The following is a 10,749-nucleotide window of genomic DNA, read 5'->3' as shown; positions in this document are numbered from 1 at the left end:
ATGCATGCAAACCTACACTAGAAATACTTTGTCTCCAAACAAGAAAATTAAAAATGATTGGTATTAAATGACTACTCTTTAAAAACTAATCCACAAGTGACTCTCCTTCAACCAAACATTGGTGATTTGTATTTGGAAAGGATTTTGAAGTCTACATATTAAATCGCTTAGCTGTTTCAACTATTCAACTTGTTTTTGTGTGTGTGTGTGTGTGGGGGGGGTCGCTTGTTTATTCTGTTTTTTTTGTTTTGTTTTTTTTTTTTTTGGTTTTCTAGATAGTGTCTCACCTTGTATCCTTTGGTGGGCCTGGAACTCATTAGACAGACCAGGCTGATCTCAAGCTCGCAGAACTCTGCCTGCCTCTGTCTCCTGGGTACTGAGATTAAAGGAATGTATCACCACACTTGAACAAAAGTTTTCTATTTTTATTTCTCTTTTTTTAAATGTATTCTGTTCTTTCCCCGTCATTGCACCTGAAGAGTAAAGACAATGAACTAAATACCTCAAAATCCTCTCTTTTCAAATCCATCTACACACAGCATTGGGCATCTCCCCCTCAGTATCTATTTTTCACTTGGAGATTAGCATAGGCAAGGTTCCCCTTTCACATCAGCAAGGTTGAAGTTCTTTTGTTAATGTGAATGAGGTCCCTAATCTACCTGGATGCTCTAGAAATATTAGAACATCAGTGGCAGGGCATGATTGTCATGGGTTCCTCTTTGCTATGAGCAGAAGTTTAATGATGTCTGTTTCATTTTCCTTAGTTTAAAAGGCCAATTTTTATAAAGCCATGAAAAGATTCCTGTATTTGCCCAGAATGTGAAGAAACCACCATCACAGATAGTGGAAAAGCCTACTTGGGTGGATCAGCTCAGCCTGGCTTCCAGCTCATGAGTGTTAGGCAGTACCCAAGAGTTCAGACCATCAAAGCTGCAATAAATCTGGTCCACTATAGTCCCTCTTTCAAGTCACCTAGCAACATTAGGAGGCTGTTTCTCCCACATTTATAATTAAATATATTTTTTCTGGGTGTTAGTTGTTAGTCTCTCCTTATATGGCAGGCAGTTGCTTAAATAAAGCACTGGGTGCATAGTCTTCTGCTTTGGAAAAATTATCTCAAGTATCATTCTAGTCTTATTTGGACAAACCAGCTTTGCTAAAGGTTACTGCTGAGGAGTTAGAGGGTCTGTCATAACTGTCATTACCCTGAAGGAAAGCAGAGCACATGTCACAGGACTGGAGTAGCTCCACAGTAGTCCTTTACTCTATAGCAATGCTGTTGCCGGTGAACTCCCCTAGCAAAGGCTGTGCAGGCAAAGGCTGTGCAGCAGACAGCAAAGAGAGTGACAGTTGTGCCTGTCCCACCTTAGCTGTAGAATGTAAAGCTTTAGAGTTCTACAAATGCAGCTTCTTATGACAGAAGGTGTCTAACAGAGTCATTGCATCCACATCTACAACCCCCTCAACTTTATAAACAGGAAACGGGGATCGTGGGAAATAACAGTTCTCCTAAAGTCAGGTTGTCATCACGTTGTCTTATCAGGCTGATAGTATTTGACTTGTCCTATTCTCAAGCAGGTCTATTTTTCTCCCACAAAGGCTGGTTCCAACTTGGTGCCCAAATCTAGATATGAATAACTGCTCTTGATGCCAGTCAATGTCAAGAGAGGCAATATTCTCTCCTAGTCACTAAATAAGACTAGACTTTAGTGCCAAGTTACAGAAAAGCATAGTTTTAGAGACAGATAAGAAATTGAATACACCACAGTACTGCTTGGGAAAATGAACAGTGTAATAATCTAATATTCTTAATTTTATGTACATGAATATACTGTATATCAATTTTTACATGAGATACACATAGCATTTAAACATTTTACTGAACAAACAAGAATTTACAACAATATTACTGCCTACAGGGCAATATGATCTTAGATTAGATCTATACTTTAACAGAGAATTTAATAAGCTTACAATAATAGAAACACCAACATTTAAAACAGAATTTATAAAATAATTTATATATATATATATTCCCCTAGCATCTATAGAAAGAAATGATTTGCATTTGTGAATGTGTGCAACAAATGACATATTTTTTTAATTTTTAGGTAATAAAATAATTTAGAAGCAGTTCATGCAATGCTCAAAGCAAGGGGTGGTATCCGTCAAGATACCCTCTTCCTTTGACATCAACCAGTATCAGACAGATGGACCCTAAGTTCCACAGGTATGTGTGAGTACAAGTTGTGTGAGTCTCCAGGTTACGTTACACAGATATCACAGTACACTTGTTGGTATCCTTCCTTTCAAGCCCAGGTCACAACTTTGGTCCTCCGTGAGAGGAGTCAGTTTACAAGTGATTCCATGTCTCTCCTGGAGTCTACACATCTTCACCCACGGTAACTAACAGACTTTTCTTGTCTTCACAACTTTACTCTGATACTTCACAGAGTGTCCCCCATGTCCGACAACATAAACATCCAGCAGGTAAGACTTGCCAGGCTGCAGATCTTTGATTGTCTCTGTGGTCGCTGCTTCCTGTGGATTTTGACTGTGGAAATATTTGCAGAGGACTTTCTCTGACTTCTCCCTGGTGTCTGGTCCGAGGCACCGATTTTGCTCTCTTCTCTTCCGGTCTTCGCTGTAATTCCCATCTACTTCCTTTCTGTAGATACAAAACTTCCTCCTTTCTTGGGTGCCTAGCCAAGCTACGGTGACTGAAGAGCAGGTGCGTAGCTTATCAAAGGCTTTGATTCTCGTGTCTTCCGGAAGAGAGGGGAAAGCCTGTTTATTGGGCTTGGTGGTGGCCAGTATTTTCAACATAGATGTTCCTTTCTTGTTGCCTTTCAGACGAATGAGGTATTTTGCTTTGGGTTTTCCTCTTAGCCGGAACTGCCGAACGCCTTCCACATTCTGGGACAGAATCAGCTTCCTGTCTCGTCTCACTTGAACTTGAACAGCGTCCAGACAAGAGTGAATAAAGAAGCTGGCTTTTTGGTGAGAGGATACTGGAGCAAATCGCAGAAACTTTGTTCCCTTCCTTTTAACAAACACGTCTGTGACCCTCCCATCTTTTAGCTCCACTATTTTCCGTTTGGCTTCCTCCTTGGTTTTGGCAAAAGTACCCACATAAGCTGTGCTCAGGTTGGTGTTGGTATTGACCATAAAGACATCAAAGTAGTACTGGGTGTCCGGCTTCAGGTCAGAGACTGTGAAAATGTTTTTATTTCCTATGCAGATCTTCTGAATATCAACCTTCGGCTTCCAGTAGCCATGGCGTCCCACTTTGGGAGAAGGCTTTGCCAGGAAGCTGCGATCTTTACCCAAATTATCTGTTGGAAATCCAAAATGGGCAAAGTCAAAAGGACTAAAGTCCAGGCCAGGTTTGGGTGCCATCATGAAGGCATCATCTGCACCTAGCTTTGCTTCCACAGCACAAAGGCTCTTGAAATTGTGTTCCTTGTTGATGACCACACAGTACTCAATGGGTTGTTTCAACACAGAGGCCGTGGGGCTCGGCTTCCAGACCAAAGTGATTGTGGTGCGTCCCAGGGAGGTCACATCAACTCTGGGGTCATATGGTAATTCAGGGTACGGCTGATCAGATTCTGGAGTAGTGGTGGCATATATTTTGAAATGTGTGTCTTTCTCTGTTGAAAGAAGCTCTAGCTGATATAAACCAGATGGGGAACTCGAAGAGAGAAAATACTCAACATCATTGCCCTTGTAGGAGAACAATTCTGTGCCCTCCAAGTTAGTCTTCTGCTGCTTCTGCTGATCAAGTGGTTCGGGGTCACCTGGAGAAGAAGGGAGAAGAATAGGCTGAGTGCTACGGTGGCTTGTCAACCTTAGATCATGTTTCCAAACATCTTATATTCATGCCAAAGATATGACATAGTCCTAGCAAAGACAGTGGCACCAAAGGAAGCAAGATGAACACAAGAAAGTCACCACTTTCTCACCAGAGAGTCTTGTGTTGTGGAATATTAGCTTAAAATGTGTTACATTCGTTTATGCTGTGGAATATTTATTTAATGATGCTGTTCTTTCAGTTGCATTTGTTTAACTCTGTAAAGGTGTGTTACCTTGACTGTCTAAAACATATGATTGACCTAATAAAGAGCTGAATAGCCAATAATTGGACAGAAGAGGGATAGGCAGGGATGGCATGCAGAGAGAATAAATAGAAAAGGAAGGAGGAGAAAAAAAAAGGAGAATAGGACACCAGAGACCATCCACACAGTCAACCATAGAGTTAAAGAAAGAAATACAGAATAGAGAAACGTAAAAGCCTACAGGCAAAAGATATGTGGAATAATTTAAATTAAGAAAAGCTGGTAATAAATATCCCAAGTTAAGGCCAGACATTCATAAGTAAGAATAAATCTCAGTGTATATATTTGGGAGCTCAGTGGCAGGCCCCCAAAGAGTAAAAAACAAAACAAAACAAAACAAAAAGCAAAACCAAAAAAAAAAACCCAAACCAACAACACTCCAATACTTCTACCCAGTTTTTTCTCTGACACATTTTTTGAACAGTTAATGTAATTTTCACTGATTTCTCTCCATAATTTAAGAAAATATACCCTCATAAATATATGAATCTAATATGCCTGTAGTTTTAAAACCCTGTTCTTGCTTATGTCATAAAATAATACTATTGATTTAACTTTTCCTATTTCAGGTGATGCTCATGCATGAGCAAAGCTTTTCTTAATTGAAATTATTTCTTCAGGTCAGAGTGCAGTTAGAGGAAAACTTAGGGCAAACTTTCTAAAGACTATTAATCTGATGTGAATGAAAATGATTTAAACATGTTGCTTGCACATGGTCCATTGTTCAACTCTCATGACTGGTAGTGGGACTGGATAACCTGATTAATATACAGGGCATAAAGTACCAGTAAAGGTGCACAAGGACTAATGTTCAGAATTGGTTCCCAGGAGTAATAGAGAGGAAGTCTTAAAACCATAGGGATTTTTCCCATTAAAAAAAATGGCTACCATTAACATCAATACCATGCAGACATAAGCACAAAATATCTAGAACCCGACAGAATGCTGGGCGACCAGAGTGAACAGCTCCTTTCCAGATTATTACCATTAGTTGAAAGTGTATGAATGACTTATTCCAGAAATACAGGAAGAACAGAACCAGTGAATGTCAGAGTATATATGCATTCTTTATTTCCCAGAAATGAGACATTCTTAATCTTGCCTGAGCCTCAAAACCACCTGTGGAAAGCTTTTAATGCCCCGCAGCAATTGAGCCAGATCATCTGAGGCCGAAATGTAGGCACCTGGAGTTCCAGATGCTGCAAATATGCAAACAAGCTCACAGACAACAGACACGGAGGCTATGCAAACGGCTCACCTCCACACTCCCGTTTGCCTTTTACTTTACCAAGATCCATGGCATCTCATGTCATTTCTCCATACCAGGCTCCAGCCTCACATGTGCAACTGGGCTGTTTCCCCTCCTTGCAGAAGGCTGTGGGTTTCAGAGCTCTGAGGCTAGGTGGATCCTGCCGCTTACCTGATCCATCTGCGCTCGCCTCCTCGGGCAGCTCCTGAAGGCTAAGCTTCCACTCCAGAGGTGCATCACAGGGTGTCACAGTGACGGACAGTGGGGTGTTATCTTCCTCGACCATGAAGAAGTACCTAGGGGTAAGTTCAGACCCCATGATGATTCTGATAGTGACAGTCAAGACTTACCAGAAAAGCTACTTGGTTTTCATGTTTTTACCCATTTAACACATTTCAGCAAAAACATAAAACTATGGAAGTCCAATGGTTCAAAGGCCAAATGCAATTCAGCAGCCAAACTGAACATCAACAAATACAATCCAACAACAAGTCAAACATCAACAAATACAAGGAGTTAATAAAAGGATATTCAGCCAAGTATTCTGTCTCCCTACACAGGAATTCCTACCATAAGATAAGTCACAACCATTAAGCATTCCCTGTGTGCCCTGTAGCACTGAGCTTTGACACGTGTTTGTGGTACCTTGATGGCACTTTGACAAGTCATCCATGATGTCAAAAGATCAATTTCCAACATCATCTCCTAAAATGCACCCTTGGTCTCTGGCAAGGTAGCAGTGTGTGTGTGTGTGTGTGTGTGTGTGTGTGTGTGTGTGTGTGTTTATTATTTAATTACTAAAACAACTGGTTGAATTAAGTACATAGATAATTTTAAAACAGAATTAAAAAAAATCAAAACATTCTGCTCTGTTGGTTTGTTTTTTTTTCCCCTCAGACATTTTTATGGTACCTCAGAAGACACTTTATGGAGAATAAAAATATCATTAACCTACAAAAATGATGTATATTCTAACTCCAAATTGCCTCATGATCTCATGTAATTATGTTTCAAAGGCTGTAACTCTGCATACGAGGGAAACTGGTGTCAGTGTTGGATAGCTCAGCGGTGCCCATTGGTTCTATGTCAAAGGAGGTGGGTGGGCTTCACTCCCTGTGTGCAGCATCAGGTTAGCATTCCTCACATCCTTCTTTTCACACACCCACCAGTGACACACATGCTACACTGGCCACATTACCCCACCTGCTGACTCTGTTCACCTCACACACCCACCAACAATACACATGCCACACTGGCCACATGACACACCCACCAGCACCACACATGCCACACTGACTGCATTACACACCCACCAACGACACACGTGCTACACTGGCCGCAATACACACCCACCAACGACACACATGCCACACTGGCTGCATTACACACCCACCAACGACACACGTGCCACACTGGCCGCATTACACACCCACCAGTGACACACATGCCACACTGGCCGCATTACACACCCACCAGCGACACACGTGCCACACTGGCTGCATTACACACCCACCAACGACACACGTACCACACTGGCTGCATTACACACCCACCAACGACACACGTACCACACTGGCTGCATTACACACCCACAAACGACACACGTACCACACTGGCCACATTACCCCACCTTGCCGACTCTGCTTATCTCCCAAGCATCTAGTTGCTCTACTGAACATGGATTGTCACATGGATGTCCCTTTTCTATCTGTTCTTGCTCCCATATCATCTCCCCCATATGTCTGGTTTTACCTTTTGTGTGTTAATAACTTTAGGGTTTAAATCTTGAACTGTTTCCATCTTCAATACGACACTAGCATTTCAAACTTGAGACATCTAATCTGAATTCCTGCTGGCCATCCGTTTTTAGTAGACTACAATGCCAACCTTCTGGTTTTTCCAGAAAATCAGCTTTGAGTCACTCTTGGCTTGTTTTTTTGTTTTTTTTTTTGTTTGTTTGTTTGTTTTTTTGGTTTTTTTTCAACTTCACACACAAAATATGAGTATTTTTTACTTTGTCTTAGAAATACATTCAGACAATACTGCTTTGTCCTGGCTTCTCTGAGTCTTCATTCCCTCTGGCCTCCTGACTAGGCTACCTGTTTTCACATGGGAGCCTTTAGATTTGCAAACCTTAAACAAAGCACCCCCATGCAGGCACCCCCCTACCTCCTCTCCAAACCCTCTGAGACCTTTAGAGTAGGAGCCACAGAGATTACAGTATCCCACGTGTTCCCTTGTGTCCAACCTCAACTGAATCTATTCTGCCATGGCTTCACTCAGAGCTTTGTTATCTGGAACTGTGTGCCAGCTCCTGCCTGGGCCTCTGCTCTTCCCCCAAGCAGAGCACTCTTCTAGACCCAGGCCTGCGAATACGTAGATGCTTCCTGCATCACTCTACCCCAGCACCGTTGTAGATCTTTTTGGGTTCCATTCGTAAAATATTTTCCTGCTAATGAGTGTCTCTAACATTTTATTTTTAAAGTATTTATTGATCCTTAACAGATTATATGTTTGTTTTATTCCTTTTTAAATATTCTGTCTCCCTCAACTGGACTGACAGCCACAAGAGGGCAGCCATTTGTTTTATTGCTATATACTCAGACACTGAAATAATTCACAATAATTGTTGAGGGAATTAGCCAACTGTGATATCCATCTTTAAAACATTTAACTATTTTTTTTCCATTGAAACAGGAGCAATCTCTATAAAACATCCTGTTCAAAGTTTCCAGAACCTGATGAAACACTGGGCGACCAGAATGAGAACAAGTCTTTCCCAGCTTTTACTGCAGGTTCTGAGTGAAGTATGGAGAATTTCTTTTTCCCAAACTAAAAGAAAAAAATCTCACTCAATAGAGCACTGTGGATGTCAGAGCTCCTTTCTTACGTCTAAGCCTCACTGCTTCTCACAGGCTCCTGTACCACTTCCCAAGTACTATAACTCACAAGCATCCTTCACACAAGAGCAAGTGTCAGGCCTTTATGTTTAAGCTAAGGGCCCCCTAGAAGGAGCCACAGCATTGACATTGCCTTGCATAGACATTGCATTTTACATGTATAAAACACAGTTGTTGTTGTTGTGGGTTTTTTTTTCAGTTTTGAGCCTCTCCACAGCTCTATATTTTAACACTGAGAAAGTCTGTTTCTGGTCTCATGGTCAAGCATCCTCAGTGGAGTCCTGCCTTCCTCACCAGGCTCTGCTATTGTCTCCATCTCTCTGGCTTTTCATGCTGTAACCACATAGGACTTCTGTCAGCTCCCAAACACTTCTTATTCCTGGGTCTTTGAAATGTGTTTTTTGACAGTCCTGCCTCTCTGCCTTCCTCATATTTATATCCTGCTTCTTCAGAAATGTCCTTCCTCACTCCTTCCAGAAGAGGTTTGCGTCTTGTCTCTTGGGGCCTGTGCTGCTCACTTCTCACATTCACTACACCTTGGCACTACATGTATTTGTATCATGACTTGTTTTCAGATTCCCCCACGTCCTGCTTAGGGCTCATCTCCTGTGTCACTGTATGCCCTGTGCTTAGCATGCTAGTATGGATTTCTGCAGAGAGCAAGCACCTGCTGGAAGTTTTTGAATGAATGAATTGCTAAGTTAATGAGCTAAACCCAACAATCTTGACAGCAATCTCATTAGTCTAGCCTGAGGATATTTTATCTAGAATCTGTTTCTGTTTGAATACACAGAATTAGAACAAAAATAGAAGTGTTTCTCTACACTATTCCGAGATGAATTTGGAGATGGCAAGTGATATGGGGTAAGACAAGACAGACTGAGGAACGTATTAAGCAAATGCAATGTCTTAAAAATAATGCCAGACAACCATCTAAAAACACAAATAGATGATTCAGCTGTTTACTGTGTAAAGCCTGATGTACCACGACCATCCATACACGTGCTAGGATATTTACTAGTTAATTCTGCCTGTTTTCTGAAGAGGTTTGTTTTGGTTTGGTTTTGGTGGTTGCTTTTGTTGTTGTTGTTTTGTCTTTTAGCAGGGATGACATTAAGTTGAGCCTATCACATCACAGAGAAAGAGACGCCACATCAAATAGTGTCTGGAATTTGGTAGTTTACCTCTCTGCTTCTTACTTGAGTAGCATAAGATAGCAATGCCATAGCCGAAAACAGCAGCAGATCTGTTTCCTGCTTTCTCCCTTTAAGAAGACATCCTATTCCTTTAGCTAAGCAACTGTGTGTTGGTAACTTGATGACAAACCACGGATGTCTGTACCCCTCAAGGTGACCATTGGGCAAGTACAGCCACAGGACACCCCAAGGTAACACTTTTACCCAAAAGCTTGCAAGTTAGGGATAAATGAGAATCTGAACCAACTCCACAACATGGCATGAATTTGTTTCTAAACTCCCACAAAGCACACACAGAACAGAATGACAATAAGAAATGATTGGGCATGATATATACTGCCATGTGAGGCTGGAGGAGATGAAATGAACGAGAAAGCAAGAATGAAGGATGCATACTACAAACCATCCTGCTTTGCAATTTATGTGCACACATGAGAACAACTTGTACATTGGATGTCTTTCCCAACAATCTTATGAGATATTTCATCCTATGTAGAACATCAACAATGGCTGTGTGTACTTACCACCGTATATCCCCAACTCCAAAGTTGGAGCTACAACTCAACCTAACTAGTGTCGGCAAACATTTCACTCAGTATTTATACAAAGGACCATAAAATTTTGTTTTGGAAAACAATACAAAACTAAAAAATTAGTATATGAAAGAAAGAAAAAGAGAAGAAAGATGTACTAACAGGTATGTAATGTCATATAACAAAAAACATGTTTTGAAGAAAAATGTCATTTTTAATAACACCCTTAGAATTACAACTCATTTAATGTTTATAAGATCAGAGGATAAGCCATATACATGATTATATAACTAGAAGCAATATTTAAAAACTACTAAAAGAGAACAGAACCTAAGTGTATTTGGGAATTGAAAGTTATGCCTGAAGAAAAATTTTGGTTTGATCTCATTCACTCAGCTATTTCAAGGACAAAAACGTAAACTGTGCTCAATGACAATTCAATTAATATTAAGGAGTCCTCTGAAGTCACGCAAGGCTTTGTAAAGTATTGTTTTTTATTCTCACAGACTGAGCCTTTGTGTGGACCATGGCAGCAAGTTTCTCCTAAGCATTTCATCTTACGTTTTTGGTCTCATGAATACTCTTAAAGGCTCATAATTATTTATACTTCTAGTCAGTTCTTAGTCTGTTGCATTCCCTCAAACAAGTTACCTTACTCCAGTAACTTGAAACAATGCTCACTTCACCTCTGAAAACTGGCCATTTGTGCTCATTCCGACTCATCAGAGGGTGAGATGATGGGGCCTTTAAACA

General features: G+C 40.9%; 1 protein-coding gene across 2 annotated transcripts in view; it reads right to left on the bottom strand.

The window, feature by feature from the left end:
- Nucleotides 1-404: 404 nt before the first annotated feature.
- The window catches only part of Ndnf (neuron derived neurotrophic factor), a 42,505-nt gene continuing 32,160 nt past the window's right edge, over nt 405-10,749 (bottom strand). For both annotated transcript variants that reach the window (XM_048416307.3, XM_085690889.2), the window contains exons 3-4: nt 5,539-5,663; nt 405-3,800 (exon numbers count right to left, since the gene is read on the bottom strand). In XM_048416307.3, the coding sequence (XP_048272264.2) occupies nt 2,407-3,800; nt 5,539-5,663 (1,519 nt within the window). In that variant the 3' untranslated portion in view covers nt 405-2,406. The remainder of the gene's footprint in view (nt 3,801-5,538; nt 5,664-10,749) is intronic.

Source organism: Myodes glareolus, chromosome 6 (assembly GCF_982192425.1).
Source record: "Myodes glareolus chromosome 6, mMyoGla1.1, whole genome shotgun sequence".
Lineage (NCBI taxonomy): Eukaryota > Metazoa > Chordata > Mammalia > Rodentia > Cricetidae > Myodes > Myodes glareolus.
This window is presented reverse-complemented; position numbering and strand designations above follow the sequence as displayed.